Source organism: Styela clava, chromosome 14, assembly GCF_964204865.1.
Source record: "Styela clava chromosome 14, kaStyClav1.hap1.2, whole genome shotgun sequence".
Taxonomy (NCBI): domain Eukaryota; kingdom Metazoa; phylum Chordata; class Ascidiacea; order Stolidobranchia; family Styelidae; genus Styela; species Styela clava.
Genome location: NC_135263.1, coordinates 703,779 through 724,025, shown reverse-complemented (window position 1 = coordinate 724,025; position 20,247 = coordinate 703,779). Strand labels below are relative to the sequence as shown.

General features: G+C 37.6%; 2 protein-coding genes across 2 annotated transcripts in view; both read right to left on the bottom strand.

The window, feature by feature from the left end:
* Positions 1 to 11,739, bottom strand: part of LOC120340659 (THO complex subunit 2-like) — a 34,561-nt gene extending 22,822 nt beyond the window's left edge. The window contains exons 1-11 of the mRNA XM_039408974.2: positions 11,580 to 11,739; positions 10,719 to 10,783; positions 9,869 to 9,960; positions 8,111 to 8,233; positions 7,465 to 7,586; positions 5,611 to 5,744; positions 4,524 to 4,687; positions 3,669 to 3,761; positions 2,691 to 2,828; positions 937 to 1,109; positions 444 to 642 (exon numbers count right to left, since the gene is read on the bottom strand). Coding sequence (XP_039264908.2) covers positions 444 to 642; positions 937 to 1,109; positions 2,691 to 2,828; positions 3,669 to 3,761; positions 4,524 to 4,687; positions 5,611 to 5,744; positions 7,465 to 7,586; positions 8,111 to 8,233; positions 9,869 to 9,960; positions 10,719 to 10,783; positions 11,580 to 11,659 — 1,383 coding nt within the window. The 5' untranslated portion in view covers positions 11,660 to 11,739. The remainder of the gene's footprint in view (positions 1 to 443; positions 643 to 936; positions 1,110 to 2,690; positions 2,829 to 3,668; positions 3,762 to 4,523; positions 4,688 to 5,610; positions 5,745 to 7,464; positions 7,587 to 8,110; positions 8,234 to 9,868; positions 9,961 to 10,718; positions 10,784 to 11,579) is intronic.
* A 4,220-nt stretch (positions 11,740 to 15,959) lies between these two features.
* LOC120341307 (uncharacterized) lies at positions 15,960 to 19,122 on the bottom strand. Its single transcript, XM_078120105.1, has 6 exons — positions 18,993 to 19,122; positions 18,750 to 18,808; positions 18,375 to 18,390; positions 17,865 to 17,915; positions 17,250 to 17,491; positions 15,960 to 16,838 (listed from the first exon to the last, which is right to left on the bottom strand). The coding sequence occupies exons 1-6, from the start codon at positions 19,060 to 19,062 to the stop codon at positions 16,644 to 16,646; spliced, it is 633 nt and encodes a 210-aa protein (XP_077976231.1). The 5' UTR covers positions 19,063 to 19,122; the 3' UTR covers positions 15,960 to 16,643.
* Positions 19,123 to 20,247: the final 1,125 nt, after the last annotated feature.

Sequence of the window (20,247 nt, the reverse complement as noted above, 5' to 3'; positions counted from 1 at the left end):
CGAATATTCGATTCGTTTGGGACAACCCTGATTGACGTCATTTGCAAGTTTTGCAAATCGGATTGCTCACAACACAAAAATATATTTCCGTGTCCACTTGTCATGAAAGTCATGAGGTAAAATTATTGTCAAAATTCTTAAATTTCATTGTCTTGAGAATGCCTGTTTGGTATCAAATAAAATACAATGTTCAGGACATTTCCAATGAAATATAAAGACAGTAATACATTTACAATTTTGTTTGAATTTTATTCTAGGATTGTGGTGGGGAATTCCCACTATTTAAATATAAAAATGAAATTGGATTCGATTTCAAGTATTCTAGAATAGTAAACTATTTTATATTGCCCATCCCTAGATCTGCAGCAGTTCAATCATTGAGATCAACAACTTAAGCAAAATCTCCCCCCTCCCATTCCCCCCCATTAAAAAAAAAAACTCACTTCATGAATGAACATCCTTCCGATACGAATGATTTTTGCCATCAGCAATGGATCGCAGGCCAACCTCGGCCCGAGTCTGTTCAGCATATCGAAGACGTTTTCCGTTAGATCACCATATTCTTTGACACTGGGTGTCGCCATGTCTCCATGCTTCAACTTTGCGGGGGGTAAAGCTTGGGATCCTTTCACGGATGCAACTCTGAAAAAAAAATGAGTTACTCTGGGTAACCCTGTGCAGGATTAAAGCCATGGTCGGCTTTTATGGAGTGGGCGAAGTGGACTGTTGAGGACTATTGTGTTGCGAAGTGGACTACCCAGAACTCGTAATAGAAATAAAATTAAAAAAATTGGAATAATATCATGGCCTAACCCTAACCTGGTACACATACTACGTTCCCGTGCCCACCAAAATGAAAAATTAGCAGACTTGAAGAAGAAGACAAGATGGATATTCTGCCATTGCATGCTTGGATGGAGATAAATTATAACTAACCTTCTATAGAACGGATCAATGGTTGCGGAAATCAGCTGACTTAACGCATGAACGAAAGAGTCTTCTGCCATCGCATAGTTCGTTTCATACCGATCCATTAACTCTTTCGCATTGTCCCAATCTCCAACTCTCAATAATCCTTCACATAATCCGAACTTCTGGTTTTCAAGTTTCTGTAAGTGTAGAATTGATTGAGTCAAAATTTCAGACCTTTCCCCTGAACTCTTTAGGGTGAATTTATGTAAAAGAAGATTGCAAACTCTTGATTGTCTCAGGGTGGTTCACAACACGAGGTCTCACATCTGGCATAAATACCCTGTTGACTATTCTGCTATCAAGATGATAATACATACTTTGCCACTTAGGACAAGATAGGGTTTACACCAGGGGTGGGTAACTTCTCTAGCCGGCAGGCCGGATGTGAGAAAATGAAGTTCTTGGCGGGCTGGATTATAACATGAATGTTTACAACGCACTCTGCTTTGACCTTATATTGTTGGTTCAACAAGAGTGCTAAGGCAATTGTTTGTTCACAAAGGCAATTGTTTATTTTATCAGAGAGTAGAGCAGGGGTCGGGAACCTATTTGGTCAAGAGCCATAAAAGGTACATATTTTCAACTGCATTACCGTGCGAGCCATATAGCATTTCTTCACTTAATCAGGCCTTAAATTTTTACTCAAAGGTCAACACATATATATACAATGGAAATCTACATTTAACGTGACTTCTGATGCTGCATGTTGTCGCTGCGGCCTTGAACGATTTCTCACATGCAGCACAAGTTGAAATCTACGATACTCATCACGCTTCTTTCATTCAGGCATCACCGTGGTATTTTAAAAACGAGCTTCGCTAGTTCGATTTCTCCGCCATGGGTTCTCGACCTCTAGAGTGATCGGCAACTTTCAGGAATGATGCGTAGGGCCACATTACAGAGTCTGGTTGGATACGATCAGCGGACCGGTCAAAATCTCGTCACGGGCCGGACGCGAGCCGTATGTTGCCCACCCCTGGTTTACACATTAGACAGCCGATGAGATGGTTAAATCATATGGCGAACCACAGCCTTTCAACCATTTATTAGTCCAAGTCGAGTATGGGATTAGTTAGCCAGCTATTTGTTTTGAAAGCCTAGACTTTCTTCTGCCTGCCTATGGCCGAAAGCATAGGCGCTTGATTTAAACCCCTTATCCATTTCCCCCCAAGACCAACAGATAAAATTTAGCTATCGAACCATTGATAAACTTATCTTTAAACTGCATCTTAAACAATAAAAGCACTATTCCCATCAACTGGCTATATTAATTTGGGCAAAATTAGATATTTTTATGGAAGGGCTGTATGTCATGTATTGTTGAGACTTTGGAGGAGGTCAAAGATCATGAAAGTTTGAAAAACAACAGGAAATGTAACTGTAGAGCAGTCCATGATATTATTAATTTCTTCTCCCAAGATAAATATATAAAAGTTGATATATTAAATTGATACTGCTCACAACGACTCACTTGAAGAATTATGGATCCAACATTACAGATATATTTGTGTTAGTGCTCAGCATGATTCTTGAATCACTTAAAATTTGCTGTTTACATCGCTTAAAATTAGCAATTTTTTGATGAAATTTGTTCAAAGCGAAGTTACTTACTCTCACTCAGAAATTAAGGAAATTGACATCTGAGATGATTTACTGATGGCCACTAAAAGAGCTACTGAGACTGTTAGTTTACTCAAAGAAAATCATGAATCACTCACAGGGGGTTCCGGTTTTTCCTCTTTCTCTTCCTTCTCAGTCCCAGAAAGATTCACGATATTCATTTTCCGAACTTTTTCTTTCGCTGCTTCCACTATTTTCGACCACTCTGATGTCAAAACCTCGTCCTCTGGGACAAGCTGTGAAAGTATGAGGGTATCACAACTCAACAACAAACAATCACAGTCCAAAGCAAGGACATTTGTGATGGTTACGTTAAATGTAAATTAAATGCGATTTGTTTATTAATTGTTTGACTGCAATACATTTATTATTTTACTTTCATTTTTTGTTGGTTTGTTATTACTAAATGCGGCGCATATAACAATTGATAGATTATTACACGGCGACGGCGGTATGGCATATCGTTCTGTGCGTTGGAATACTTGGGCCACCTGCATAGGTTCGCAGGTTCAAAACAAATAACTCGCTAACTAATACCATACCCTACATGGACTGGCAATCGGACGAGAGGCCGTGGTTCGCCATATAGTCAAGCTGTCTTATCGGCTTTCCGCTCCCCGGGATAAATATGTAAATCCTATCCTATCTCTAAAGCAGAACATGGTATTTTTTAAAGAAGAGCAGAATGACAAAAATGCTGAGAGTCCTTGGAACGCTGCGAGAAGTTGAAAATGCGGAACTAGGCGTCGAAACACAGATACTTACATGAACTAGTAGATCATCTGAAAGGGGCTGAAGCCTATGGGCAGGGAAATACCAACTTGGCTAACATAGATAGTACCTGAACTCGTAATAGGACTAAAATAAAAAGAATCGGAATAAAATTATGCCCTAACCTTAACCCGGTACATACACTACAAGGTTACCCATAAAATAACTCATAGAAATGAGTTATTAAAAGCAAAACATAAAAAGGTACTTTAATAGAAAAGCAGGGCGAAATGTTGAAAATGCCTGGGAAACCAAGGATCCCAGAAGTTTGAGGAACACTGAATTATCCAAACGCAGATACTTACATGAACCAGCAGATCGTCGAGATCAACTAAACCTTTCTGCATCAACAAGGCTGAAACAATGTACAAGGACTCAGGAGTCTTCATTCCAATCACCTGGAGAAAGTATAGAAAAACTTTGTTACAATTGAAAAATTTGACAGGAATTGTCGATATAGAGTTGGAAAACGAGAATATCGGTCAGAGACCAAAGACTTATTGATCGAAAGTTAGGGGATACCCCAAAACAGCGCTCTTACTCCATAGTGACACCTTGTGTCTCATCACTAATTAATTAATAACTCGCTAATTATACGACATAATTCATCCAAAAGCAATAGGCTTCTGATTCGAGATATGATGGATGCATATGCAAAATTTGGAGCGGATTCATCCTCGCTTTCGTGGGATATCGCGTGTATCTAACAGACAAACAAACAAACAGACAAATACCTATCAACATACTTAACGATCTTAAGATCGATAAGTAACAACATCAGACAGCCTAATAGACCTAATTCACGTCAGATTTAATCTATGGACAATAGTTAGCCCATGTCTGTTTAAATGTACAGTAGGTAAAGGGCCCACCCTGAGCTAAGTTAAGGAAGACCAGTGGAATACCAAGAGTTACTGAAACCATAAACAATTATCACTCAGAGGTAAACAAGACTCTCTGTGAGGCTCACTGTGAGTAGGGCACCCACTGAAGTGCTGAAAGATATCGAAACTATATAAATATGTGGTGGCACATTACTGCCACTACATGTTGATTTGAAGTCGTTTGAAGTACCGAGCACAACAAAACAAGTCAGGTCCATCAGTTGCGGAGAAAAGTAATTTTATTCAACGACAGCTTGATGTTAAAAACATAAATACCTGATAATGAGCAAACTTGAATCCCAGCATCTGACATAGCGTTGACTTCTCACAGAGTACGAGATAGTTCTCAAGTAATGGAACGAATACTCGCGATTTAGGATGACACTCAAACGATTCTAGGATGAGATCCAAGACTCGATTTGGGTCAATGTTGAAGCAACCTGGAGGAAACAATGAGATTTAACATTGGAAAAAGCATCGACTTCCTAGGTCCCTTCCATGGCATTGGCCAATCATCATCAGTTAATTCTGATATAACAATTCAAATTTATGCAGCACGCTCAGACAGATTTTCTAGTGTGATGAGAAACATCGAAATGTTCTAATGAGATAGAAATCAAAGGCCGCTGACTTATCGATCTGGCGGCGTGTATCCTTCGCTTTGACTCGATAGCGACACCGCATGTCCCATTACTAATTAATTAATAACATGCTAATTATACGACATAATTCATCCAAAATCAATAGGGTTCTGGTCCGAGACATGATGCATGCACATGCAAAATTTGGAGCAGATTCAACCTCGCCTTCGTGAGATATCGCGTGCATCTAACAGACAGACAAACACCTATCAACATACTTATCGATGTTGATCGGTAATCAGGAAGATGGCACGGTGTTGATTTCAAACATAATAATGCTCATGAAAGCCAGTTTGTGAATACCAACCAAGGACAATCTCAAAAGGATTTTTCTAGAAGTTTGGGGAACATTCACCAATGCTCGAAAATGTGTTTATATAAGTTGAGGTGAACACTGATTCGATTAAATTCTTGTTTTTCAAGAGTTCCAGAAATTAAATGAATACATTTTATGGCCACACTGATAGACTTCAATGGCTTGAAATAAAAACTTTACAAACAAAACCATCCTAACTCATTCTTATATATAATTAAACCGAATAATATTTCATCTTTAATCAACACAAATATTTGTTTCTTTGCAAAAGAAATAGATCTAAAGAGCAACGCTCAAATACCTTGACACAAAAACAGCGTCAAGCATGACGGTATAAAAAAAGTGTTTCTTTGAAATAAAATGAAATAGCAAAGTGCAGGAATCGGGAAAGAAAGTAATGGCCCACCTATCAGCGACTTGATATTTTCCAGCAAGTACACGGCCCCCTCATCCTTGTTCTGCAGTTGAGCAAGCTCTGTTGCCAGTTTTGAGTATCCTTCCATCTCTTCACGAAGTAGATTGAATTTCTGCTGCTTGTAACTAGAAATGAAATAAATATTTTAATTTTAAAAAGTTAGCGTTATGACCTTAGCTGCAATGACAAAATTGAATAAAATTATCTCAAATTTCATTAAACTGAACATATTACATTCATGGTTTTAATAAGTTTATTTTAACTCCATAATCAGCATGAAATGTGATAAAGAAATAAAAACTGATTACAAAATCAGGAGAGCGAACAAAACCAGGAGTAAGGTTTAAAATGTACAGAATGTATATAAGATGGAAGGTTTTGCCAGGAAGGGGTGGTACGTGCTCACTCACCTAAAAGTATTGAATCAATTCACACACACAACCACACAGCTAAAATAAATTAAGAAGAAAGCCTTAAATGGATTACCGTATTTGCTCGTTTTGTAGCCCGGGCCCATATTAACTCACCAACCGGGCCCTTATTCAAACCGGCCCTTATTCAAACACAGGCGCTTGGTATTTTTAAAGTCAAATTATACACAAAAATTACAGTATCTTTGAAGACAAATATTTGACGACACTAATCCTTTTTCCATGTCAATTTATTCACGTCAAACGTCAAATCCGCAAAAGAAGAAAAGTTTTGCAATGCCCTATCAATATTGAAAAGACCCACTTGGGCGTCGCGTCGCCCAGTCTGAGAACCACGTCCTCGGTGTTACGTAATCAATGCTATCTGTTATATAATCGGATGCCTGTGGCGTGAGTGTTTTCTACCAACACTTAAAATTCAACAGCGCAGTGACAAAAGCGCTTCTTATTTCCTATATTATTCTCTTTCACTGAAAAATCAGCTTTTACATCGGGCGGGTATTCAAGCACCGGCACTTATTTATTTTTATGTTCTGTTCACACAGGCGGCTATTCAAACGAGCCCTTAATCAAGATTGGGCGGTAAAACGAGCATATACGGTATATAGTAAACAATTTACAACAGAAAGAAATTACTGTTTCGTCTGTCGAATTATGATTTTGATGGTTGGCATTCAGAGTATTCGGCGCTCCAGAAGTATGTGTACCAATATGAAGGTAACTAACTTTGTTTCCCTACTTTACATCAAGTTGTGTAAAAGGGACTGTAATCTATGGGCAGGGGATATATTCACTTGGCTAACACAGACAGTCCAGATCTTATAATGGAACTAAAATAAGGAAAACTGGAATAAAATTATAGCCTAACCCAAACTTGGTACACATACTACGAGAGTACCGATAAACTAATTTGGACAGCACTTTAAAATAGCGTTTCTCAACCTATGGGAAAAATCTTTTTAAGTAAGCTGTTTGTCAACAAAAACCTAAAAGTAACTTATTTCATTTTCTAGTAAATTTTATTGTTTACTTTATATATGCTATTGAAGTGTCGCTCAATACCAATTTGTCTACATAAGACGGTAAATGCTTTAAAGTTTAAACAATTGGTTAAAAAATTTGACAAACTACAAACAATATTAATTATTATTATTAATCACTATTAATAAAAAATAGCCGCACACGAAGTATGTGCGCCAAGATGGTGGACACCGGAATGTAGTATGTGTACCAGGTTAATGTTAGCCATAATTTTATTCTAATATTCCTTATTTAAGTTCTAATACGAGTTCAGGACTAGTCGAGTGACTCCCGTAGTAAACCTGGTACACACACCACGATCCGGTGTCCGCCATCTTGGTTTACATACTTGTGGAGTAACGAAATATACACCTAATATGAGGACATAACTTACAAAAGCCTTGTCTTTGTCTTTATGTATTTTTGCTGAAAGAGCTTTGTGCTCGAGACAAGTTTTAGAGATTCCAACGTGTCGACGTCTAACCGTTCTTTTAGAAGTTGAGTCCCGACAACATCCTGATGGGGAAATAATATAAAAATTCAGTCAGTCAGTAGTTTTTTTATAAATGCCGAAAGTACACATTGTACAAATATAATTCACAATAACCGACCTTACAAATCCTAATACGTCATACCACAGAAAATGGTTGCAGAAAAGAACTCATGAAAATGAAAACCATTATTTTTACTTTCATGAATTACGGTAAGAAGTATTCCAAAACCCTTCAAATTCATCCTCACTATCACTGTCAAACACTTTAAGAGTTATGCACGTATAAGCCGAAGTTTTAGTGCGATCAGAGTTATGCAGGTACAAGCAGGACTCTTAGTTTGGCAACTTTTTTTGAATTTTCGAACTAGACATAATGCAAGGATAGCCTATACAGTAATCAACTTGCTCACTGACTTTATCCAGAATTTTATAACCATTAGAAGTATGAGACTTCGACGTTGGTTAGTGACATCAGAGAATCCGCAATTTTAATTCTGTGTGTACACAGATTGAAAACATTCGAGGCCTGATTCAGATAGAAACTCACCTTACAACTTGCAACCATGACAAGGAATTTATCTCGGACATTTTTTTCCTGCAAAGCCGTTATCTCGATGTCAATCATTGAGAATATATCAACGATAACAGAACAAATTGATGGATGTTTCTCCTGAAAATATAAAGGTTTCATCAGCGAACATAGCTATATTGTATAAGAATGACCGAATCTCTTTCCACAAAATAGTAAGTCTATTTATGAGCTTTCGTTAGATCATAGTCTAACTTGATAGTCTAACAAGTTATGGCTTAATCAAACAGCAATAATATTAACTGCTGTTCAGTAAACAATTCACTAGTACAGTGGTTCCCAATCTTTCTACCCTGGCGGACCGATAAAATTAAATGTACTCACGGACCGGCAAAAAATAGAAACGAGAATATCAGTCGGAGACCGATTAATAACTCACTAATTATACGACATAATTAACCCAAAATCAATAGGTCTGGTCTGAGATATGATGATTGCACATGAAAAGTTTGGAGCAGATTCAACCTCGCGTTCGTGAGATATCGCGTTCATCTAACAGACATACAGATAGACAAATACCTATCAACATACTTACCGATCTTAATAAGATCGATGAGTAATGAACGGAACAGAAAAGAATAACATATATTTGTGTATATATACATATAAAAGGAACACTTAAAAACATATCCCCACGAAGAAAAACTATCAAATAATGTGCCAGACAAAAATTGAAATGTGTGAAACATAAAATAATACCATATATTTGCGTAATGAAATGCAGTACTGGGCACCCATTATGAGTAAAAGGACATCCAGGGCAGCAGGGAACCAATACCCTAGTACACCCCAAAGTACATTCGTAATTAATGAAACCCGAGAAGATTATTTTTTATATCAAGTGGGATCATGAATAAGAAGATTTTCATGTTTGTTTTTGCTACGATAAAACGGGTAAAAAATATAAGTTTAATCATTCCGCGAACTAAGCCTTTAAGAAGTTATTTCTTTAAGATCGTAAAAGTTAATGGAGTCTAATTTTTAAAAATAACAACAGCCTCCCATTCAGTTAGGGGCGTAGCAAGGGTGTGGTTTTGGGGGTTAACCCCCACTCTTTTGAAATGTAAAAAAAAATCATCATTGTGTATCCTATATAGCAATATCTCATAGCTTGGAATGCTTCCTAGACCCTCAAGACCAGGGGTGGGCACGGTTTTGGACAAGGGGCCAAAAATTTTGCCCGATCTCGACTGGCGGGCCATGTAAGTGCGACGTGAATGTTACATTTTATGAAGAATATTTACAGTGTTACAAAAGCAAGAGTGTAAAACAATAAGCCTCGTGCCAAACTAAATTAAATCGTAACCTTAACAAATTCCTTCAGCTATTTTTCTTCTAAAACATCGAAATTTGGTTTTAGTTTGGTTGTGGCAGCATTGGGCGGTCCAGATTGTATTACCTAGCAGGCCGGATTTGACCCTCGGGCCGTACTTTGCCCATGTCTGCTTAAGACTGATGAAAACACTCGTATTCCAGCGTTCGGTCGTCCCCACTAGTCGTTTCGATCTAATTTGGCAAATAAAAATTTCAGAACCCCCCTTCAAAAATTTCTGGCCACGCCCCTGCATTCAGTTACCACGCCCCTGCATTCAGTTACCATTCCACAAGATAACCAATTTCAAACCAAAAAGATTCATTCACAAACAGTAGTTCTTTATATCAGTGGCTTCTTGACCAGAGCTGGGAAAAAGTGTGAAAACAAAACAGAAAACAAACCTTCAGGGCACTGATTAATCCGACCAGCTGTTCGTTCTTGAGACATTTCGCCAAAACTTGACGAACGACTTCGTAAAAGATTCTACGAACATCTGAAAAAATTTGAATAGTTTAAAATATAATTCCCATGAATATCAAGAAGAGAGGAAAGCTGATAAGGTGGCTTAATCAGATGGCGAACCAAAGTCTCTCAGTCAGTTACCAGTCAATGCCAGGTATGAGATTAGTTAGCTATTTATCAGATGCAAAGACTGAGATATTGTTGCGAATAATAATCAACCAGCGGTTGCATGAATTACTCCAACAGTGAATAGTCTTATAATCCTTGACATTCATAGTTGTAGGAAATTTTGCCGCATAGGAAAAATCATCGCATGAAAATCGCCGCATTATGCTGTAAAACAAGTATTTGTGATAGAATCAGTCAGGTATATGAAGTACCTTTTTACTTTAATAAAAAATCTTCCAACCCTACAGCAAATTTTCCGGACATGCATATTTATCCCCCAAAGAATTCAAACATAGGTGACCACATCTGGGGTTAACATACATAACAGGCACAAAGTACAAACTGCTGTTTAGATTTAGTACAGGATTTACATAATTATCCCAGGGGAGAGGAAAGCCGATAGGATGGGTTAATTATATGGCGAACCACGGCCTCTCGTTCTGTTACCATCCCATGTCAAGACGTGATTAGTTAAGTATTTGTTTTGGGGATCATGGGACTTGATGATGGAGGAAGCCGTACCTGACTAGCGGCGAAGTGAACTTTCTTGAGGAGAATGCATAGCGCAGCTCCAAGCCTGATTATTTGGTAAAATTATCATAAATAAAGGCGAAATATCACCTTTTCCTTGAACGACTTCTACTGGTCTTTTCTGGGCTGAGATGAAATGCTCACATTTGCTGATTCTGAAAAAAAAAATAGCAAAGTAATATAGAATTCATATTTATCCTGAAAGTAGAGAAAGCCAATGAGGCAGTCTAATCATAAATGGCCTCGCAATTAACTAACTGTGTTATGTACACTACTCGAGGACAATATAGAGCCAACAAGGAATTCAAAATTGCAAAACTGCACAGAGTTGTTTTAGTTGCCAGAGATGAAATAACAAGAACGCTTCTTATTTTCCCAAAACATTTTTTTCTCTACTGGACTGGCAGAGAAACGCAAGACCTACAGCCTAGGCCCACACCAGTATATCCCACACTAACTGCTTAAATAACGCCTAACAAAAATGTGACTTGAAATTTCAAAGGTAATTAAGAAAAAAAGCCTGTGTGACGCTGGATAAAAATCTTGGAACATATGTTTAGTTCAAATTAAACTCACTAAACTTAAACTAAGCAGGTATATCAGTACCCACGAATAGATAATTTATTTTAAACATGGTATCAAAATATGACAGCACATATGACTAGGCGGTGTGCCACATTGCCCCAAGCAGCTAAGAGAATATGCACTACACCTCTGATAACTCTACAGGTATGTGAGTCCGCATACTCTTGACTATTGGTGCACTTTCTAAAGCTTTTTTAAGATTTTGCCCCTTTTTTCCGATTTTCTGTATATTTGTTTGTTTTGCTGTAACGATAAATACAAACTAAAAAACTTTACGTAAACTTGAAATGACCCAAATGCAGGAATGAGGTTTCAACATGCCATAAACACCAATAAACAAAACTAAACAACTGTAGTACAGCTTACATTTCTGCTTTTCCAGATTTCTCCCATTCTTTAGCAATTTCTTTCGTCACAAACTTGAAATGTTTGTTGTTTTGAATCATGTTTCCAGACAAACCAGCTGGTAAACACACGCAAACGCTGAAACAACTAAGAGCGAAATCCAATGCCGTTTTAGTGAACCGAATTAAGAGTCAAGATTTACGAATCCGGATGTGCTTTCTATTTCAACCGCGTAAGAAGTTGCGAGGGGGATTTTTTTAAACCACGGGGAGCCCAGACAATGATAAAGTTGAAGGAAAAATCTGATATTTGGGATTCTTAGTCCATTTTTGACCATGTTGAGCACACATTTATCTCATTTTGATCTTTGAACTAATTTAACCCTAATTTGAAAATGTGACATATGTGTTAGGATAGGATAGGATTTACATATTTATCCCGGAAGAGGAGAAAGCCGATAAGACGGATTATCCATATGGCGAATCACGGCCTCTCGTCCGGTTACCATTCCAAGTCGCGTATGGGATTAGTTATATTGTTTGTTTTCGGAAGCATGGACTTGGTGGTGGAGGAAGCCGTAACCGACCAGCGGTTACGTGAACCACCCAACGACGGCGAGGAGTCCAGCAATCCTCTCGCACATAACCATCCCTGCATGGGATTCAAACCTGCGAACCCACGCAGAGTAATTAGAGGTGCGGTGGCGAGCGTATTTCTAACGCTTTGCCCGTTGAGCTACACCGCCGCGCTGTTACAATGGACCTTTCCCCGACCTTTAACCCCCAAAAATTCTTTCTATACTTTACCATTGCAAAATTTTCGGGGCTATTTTAGGAGTGGTTTTGCGAGTTGGTGCCTGTAAAATGGGGTATGTGTTTTAAACCATCATTATAATTCATCGCATACAACAATCTGTTTTTTAAAAGTACCGGTAAAGAATTTTAGCATAGTCTATCACAGCTATTTCTACACTAATTTTTGAAACTGCAATTAAATGAAAACTCGTAGGAAGACAGAGTAATCATTGAATTATCTGATTTATATTTAAGTTTCCGAAACACAACTAAACACTAACGAATAAAGTTCAAAAACGCAAAAATGAGGTAATGTTTACGACCACGCTTGAAAATTTGTCTGAGTGAGAAAAGTGTCTGAGCGAATGCGAAAAGAGAGCATTGGCACGTCACTTTTTGCATCTTGCTGATTGGCCAATGTCACGAAGTAAACAAGGAAGTCGATGCCCGGGGAAAGGTCCATGGGATTTACACTGTATACAAATGTGAAAAATTGATGTTGAAGTCTCACATTTTTATTTCAACATTTAACGAACGAACTCAAAAAGCAATATCGGCGAATCATTTGCGCATAAAGCAAGCATGAAATAAAAACTTAAAAAACTGCAGAAACGATTACCTGAGAATAACTCATTGTTCCAATTCCTCAGGCGTGGGAAGTCATAAAACAATTGCGAACTTCGACAAAACAAAGTCTCACTTTACACTTTAAACAGCTGGTATTTATTTGATTGCGTTCACACAATTTGCATCTTCCCCTTTTCTCAATTTTCTTTGGCCAGTGTGCGTATTTGTCTCGGCGGATATCTTCACATGGGGCCTTGGATAATTACCTTGAGAGGCTGCAAATTTCTTCAACTTTAGACGATGGTCTCCCGCGACGGGTGTTAGTATTGACATAGGTCATAGATCAAAGCGCTTGCGACTGCTGCTTGAAAATGTCGCCGTTTCATAAAATATGACGTTGGAAGACGGAGCAGGGGACAATCATGACGGTACCAGAGCCAGGCATTCACAATAGTCACTATTTTATATGCCAAAAGAGATAAAGATACCATCTTTTTTGGTTTCATTCGAAACCTGTACTTTGCAAGAAATGAATCCAATTTATCAATACCTCCCATAAACTTATTATATTCTTGCACGATAGCAGGCATGGGTATGTACACATGCTGTTTAGTTCGTCTGTCCCATCGTCTGATTTGATCAATTGGCTCCACTCCTACGTACGAAGATAGTAGTGACACTGCCCTGTTGTCATACCATCTTACGGCTATGTTATTGTTTTCCCCAACTCTGAAGTCATAATCCCCCCTGACTTTTTCTTTAATTTTTTTTCATCGTCCAGGTTACAGCTGGGTAGACGTTTTTTTCTCACGATCCCAACATAATGCATTCCTCGCTCTGATAATTTTTGAATGAATGGAAAGCTGCTAAGAAGGTTATCAGCAAATATCTTGTAGTTTGCATGGTATGACAATGTTGATGTCAGCTTGAGAAAAACGTCCGCACCTTGTCCTAACTCTGTGCGTTCACCGGTACCACCCTGGTAGAGATCAAAGTCGTATAGAATTCCACTCATATCCCCCTTCCCCAGATCTTAAAACCCCACGGATGAGGCTTACTCTTCAGGTACTGACGTATGGAACTTGTCGTGCCTTTATACTGGCACATCATATCGTCAACAGAGTTGTATTCCTCGGCTGTAACCTGTAAGCATGCATCTTTGAACATTGTTAGCCATGGACAAATCTTCCATAGCTTGTCAGAGTGTTTTTCGTTGTCAGACACAGTCAAATTGTTTACAAAATGCGGAATTCTCAGCAATGTTTGAAAGCGGTTGCGAGACATCACTCCACTCACTGGTTCAAAAAATGTTGAAGTTTCCCAATACATTCTAACACTGTGCATCTGCACTATACCCATGTGCAAATACATTCCTAATATCTGCTCAATTTCCTTTTTGTTTGTTTTGACCAAAATACCATTCTTTTGAACAATGTAGAGATTTGTTTGTTCTGTCAGAAGTTGCAGCATTTCCTCTGTCACAAAACCTCGGCAATAACGCAATGGCGTATCTACAATCATGTCAGCAGGAGGATCCAATTGGGGGCCGGAGAATGTTGCATCAGGTCTGTCGAATTGTTTCTTTCTCCACCGAAACTCATTGCGGTCGGTTGCATTTTCTATTTGGCTTTGTTTTTGATTTTGCACTCCTAGACTCGTCAAAGGAATGTCGTCGTCAGAACTTTCGGACTCGACCTGTAAAATGAAATATCATGAAATGAAAACAAAAAACAATATTATTTATGGTTTCGATCAATGAGTGAGAAAGATATTTGTCAGAAACTATTTTCGGTGTCTGTGAGCGATAATTGATCGTGAGAAGAAACTATGTAATCAATATTTGAAAATATTATGAACCTGGGAGCTGTTGTTTTCGTCTTTTCTGATATCGTATTCACTATCTGACCCACTACTAGTGCCTCCAGCATCATTATCATCACAGTTGAAAATGACAAGAATATCATTAGCATTATACACTCTTGCGATTCTAGTTCCCCGCGAGCTGCTTGACACAATCGATGCCATGTTCTAGAAAAAAGAATAGATATGGTTAGTGGCCTGACCAAGCAAGAAAAAGGAAGTCCAAGGCTATAATGTGAATGCGTGCAATTATTTTGTCAACGGTGTCACATGCAGATTTATTTATTCTAGTTGTATGACTAATCCCGATGTGACACCGGTGATACATCAAATGTAGACCTTCGTATGTCGGGTCAGTATTCACTCTAGATTCTCAATTCATACAACTTAGTAATCTATATCAAGGTAACTAAGAAGCCAACTCACCATTTATTTAACACCAATCGGCGTTCGTCATTTATGATCTGATGTTTCCAGGCTTTTCAGGATCTTGTCAAGAATCCCACCTAACCGGCCGATCGGTGCACGAAAGCTGTGCTGTTGAGTAACATTGGGCCTTAGGGGTTCTATGATCTATGACGTCGAAGTGTGCTTGGAAACATTTTATTTCTACAGGTTTCAAAAGATCGTGTAACAGGGGTGTTACGTGGGATTCCCTATTGAGAGATTTTGTTTATTTTTTTAAAGCATAGTAACACTCATTAATAAATAGGATTTTCTCATTTATCCCAGAGAAAGGAAAACCGATAATGCGGTTTAAAGAGTTAATTCTATAGCAAAGTACGGTCTCTCTTCCGGTTACCGGTCCATGTCGAGCATGGGAGATGGGATTAGCCGCAAACTAGGGCGACTTCATCGCAAAATGTGATGATGGCGTTTGGTTGCGATGAGGATGTCATATCTTTAAAACAAAATAATTTAGACGAAAAATTCGAGTTCAAAGCATTCCGTCTCAGATCTTGAAGGGATTTGTGTTGCCAAGGCAAGTAGACCCAACGCCTTTCTCAGATATCCGGTTTTCATTCGCTTCTCTAATAACTGACTTACTGGTTCAGAACAAGAACAAAAAAAACCAACAACTGATCGAATCAATGTTTATTATCATGTTTGGTTATATACAGAAATCACATGGAGACAGCTATGAATTTATTAACTGAATATATAAACTGAACGCGTTTCAATAGACAAGGCGACCAATTCAAGACATGGGTTATACGGTTAATAATAAAATAATAGTATAGAAACAATATATAAGTAAGCAGTGGCAGGATTCAAGAGGCTCTTGCAAACCGTTCCTGTTTTTTTATGATTTAGTTCAGTATGTTTCTCTAAAATGAGAGAACCCGTTGTTAGCGAGTTCGGTGCAATAGAGAACCCGTTCTTAGTTTTTTGAATTCTGCCACTGAAAGTGAGTAATAATAAGTAAAAAGCAAGTTTCATTTATAATAGGACGAACATACTTGTATGGCCTTTGTCTAATTCTAATCACAGGCCAACTTCAGTGTGGAATAATAATGCATAAGTAAAAATATCAGTAATTTAACTTTTATAAACACGTAATTTAGTCTCCTCTCATAAATAAAATCACGTTTTAAAGGTTTTAATGCTTGGAAAACAGTCTTTGTAAAAATATGCGATTTAGTGAAATTGAAGAGTAATTTAAGATCGGATCGTTCATGGGCAGCTTATAAATTTTGCATAATCAGACATGGACCTATCATAATTTGAACATTTAGAACAACGGCCATAGAAAAGCGAACAAAAATTTTAATGAAATCTATATAGATAACAACAGTCATTTAACTGTTTTTGTCTTTTTTATCATTGAATCGTCAACAAAGTTCTGTCAGGTTTTGATCTGGTTTTATATTTCACAGATGACACCGTGGAATGAGTGGGATGGTGAACGATTGAACATTCCCTGATCTGCATACTCTGGATCTTTATCGACAACAACACCAACATTTGTCCGCGATGCTTCGGGACTCGGATAATCAGGAAACCACACTTCTGTTGCTATAGTGATTGGTTTTCCATTGGATAGCAAAAGCTGATTGTTCTGTCACAATTGAATGAACAGGTTAAATATCTGTTGCTTGAAATGATAATGCAACTGACATATTAGATGGAGAATAAAAATATTTGCGTGTAGGACTAGGCTCCGTAGTGAAGGTAATAGGGGATAACGTTACATAAAAATGGGTAAAAAGCAGAAATTAATGAATTAAAAATGCTAAAATATTTGTAAATTAAAAAAAACGCGATCGGACGACTCGGATATGACGTCATAATATCTTGGAAATCATTTAATATTTTTAATTTTTATCAATCGCTCAAATTAACAATGGGGCATCGTTAACCTGCCCATCATTTGATACTTTTAATAATAAACCGCTTTTGATAAATCGACCCAATATGAAGTTTACAAAAATGCGTCAAACTCTGCTGAGATTGTGATCCATCAACTGACCTTATATTCCATCCCAGTCCAGATCCGCATCAATATCTGACCGGCAATATATGGCCAACCACCACCAGGAATCGGTGAACGTAGATAAGGGAGCAGCAGCTGGTAATGCTTGAGGTCGTAAATATTCGCGGGTTTTCCGTTCTTTGATTTGCAGATTGCTTTGGCATCGGTGAAGGTAACATTCCGTACATCATACACAACTGCTCGGTAGCATTTTTTCTTGTATGTGACGTCACACTTAGCTGAAAACATTATTGTAGTCATTGAATATTTAATTTAAAAAAAAGACAATTTCGTAAATGACGTCATAGAATCTGGGAATAAAAGTCGGTTTGTTAGTTCAATGCGAGTTTGTCTTGGCATCTATTATTTCTAGGAGAAAAAAGCCGATAAGACGAACTAAGAACGGCGGAACAGATTGCAAGTTCAGATGTATGGCGGTGGACGGAGTCGTAACCGACTGTTGGTGGGTTAATCGCGCAGCTACGACCAGGATTCCAATACTTGTAATATTAGGTGAATTAAATCTATTTTCAAACCCACGCGACATCCATTTCTAGCGCTTGGCGGGTGTGGCATATTTTAGTCAAATCATAAAACAAAAATATAAATTACTTTCAGCCTTTATCTTCTCATCACGACTCTTCTTAATCAGTCTGACGATATCTGTAAGAAAATTGATTTATTTGTGAGTAAGGAAAGGCGTTTTTAAATCAGTCTTGCAATGTTATTTTTTCTCGTATGACATTAAATACCTTTAACTAACCATAATATGACAACAGCATATAAAAGCGTTGTTAATTTTTTTTTTTCAGCAAAGTCCAGATCTAGAATTTATCAATCCTGATATATAATAATAGTCACAAAAATTGTTGTGACTGAGTTTTGCCAAACTTTTCACAAGATTGAAAATTACAGGCAATTGAAATGCATTGCCAGAAAAATTTTAGAAAGCGGCGTTTCACCAAATAAGAGTCTAATTCGGAATTAAAAGTCTTAATTGAAAACTATTACTCTTTGACAGTTTATTTTGAACCCGTGCGTAAATATGAATCAAAGTCATATGTTTAGTGCAGGGTAATTATTTGTGAACCCAAAACACATCATAGAGTAGGAAGAACTCACCGGATCCATCGTTTTTCTGTGAAATAAATAAAAAATGCAAACGATTGGTAAAGTAATTATAACACGTAAGTTGTATCAGATTTTATTATTTGCGTGACATGCATGCAGAAGTCGGATTTAAAATTGTTTACGCGATTAAAAAAATAAAAGCTTCCAGTCAGTTGAAAAATTAGCGTTTCTTAAACAGTGGTTCCCAAATCGCGGCTGGCGGGGCTAATTACTACCCACGTAACAATTTAGAATTAACAATTTATGTTTTCCTTCTTGTGTTCTAGATGTCGCTAATTAGAGAGATCGTTGCCGGCTTGCTCAAAGCCTTGTTTGGAGTCGAAGTGTGAAAATGCCCGATTAAAAAAATAGCAACTGTAATTTTACCTCGCAATCTCCAATTTGAACGAGTTTCCCATTCACGATCTTGGAAACGCAGGCTCCAGCTGTCAAAAATAAAACGTAAAGTCAAATATAACGACATCTTGCGCCAATTGCAACACTGATAGAGAATGATATTAATAAATGATTTAGGAATCTCCGGTATTGTAGCATTCTTGGTATCAGAAACCAGACATGCAATTCAGTGTTACAAAATATAACAGTGATTTTATCTGAAACAAATCTTACCGGGTACTTTTTGCTTCGCATACAATCCATAGATGAGAGAGATGAACAAAATAATTTTGACGAAGTCCATGTTTATTTCTAGAAAGGCTTGATGACACAACTAAAGGCTTAGTTATAAAGTGAATATCTGTAAAAATACTTAAGGCTTTTATATGTTCGGTGCCGCCATCAATAGATGACTAAATTGAGATTTGCTACTCCTGCTAGTCCTCATATTTCAAGTCTTATCAATAATATCTTACTGCGCATTTTATCACCGTTTAATCCTGAACCCGTCTTCGCGTAGCAACCATCATTTACGTCATTTCCTCTGTCACATTGAAATTCATTTTGCTTGGCGACAAAAAGTGATTATGAATCACCCATCATGCGAAGAAAACCAGGTGCATCCATCCGGAGCGCCCATTAGTTTGATATTGAAGCCCGCACTCGATCGAAACAAGGAAATATTCTGGTCTTATGGTACAGGCACAGGCAATTTGTTTCTTTAAAAATGGCTGCCAATTAAACCCCCTAGATATGCCATAAAATTTCTACAAAATAAAAAATCAAGATTTTCGATTTCATTTTGCATTAGAACGGGCTTTCAGCGTCAGATTTTATGAATTTTTGTGGTAAAGATGTAAACTTCTCATGGAAACACCCCGAAAATCAATTAATTTTCAGTGACCTTTGACCCAGAAAAAATCTTGTGGAAAAAGACGCAGTAACATTATTAATATTTAAGGAAACGATTTAGGATATTAGTTGGTGAGCCACCTAAATAATTCCAAGTCTACTGGAACTCAAATGTTCTTTCAATTTTAATTACTCTTCTCGTAAAGTTGATTGAATTACGCATGATCCAACGAACTAACCTGAGCGAACCACAAATATCAATCATACACTGCAGACCTGGCAATCACTCTGACGATCTTTTACTAGAACTTCTTCACATCACAACTACCAGATTTACACATTCCTGTCTCTATTCAATTTATAACTGCCATATGCCATAAAATCTCTACAAAATATAAAATTAAGGTTTTGGAACTCTTTTTGCATTATGATCGGGCTTTCAGTGTCTGATTTCAAGAAGCTTTGATTTGGGTAAAGATGTGAAACTTCTCGTGGAAACAATTCGGAAATCAATCAATTTCCGACGACCTTTAACCCGGAGAAAATCTCTGATCATTCCATTACTGATTCACCAAATTTCCACGATTGACATCTGAATATCTGTTGTGCTGGAAATATTTAGGATTAAACGAGGAAA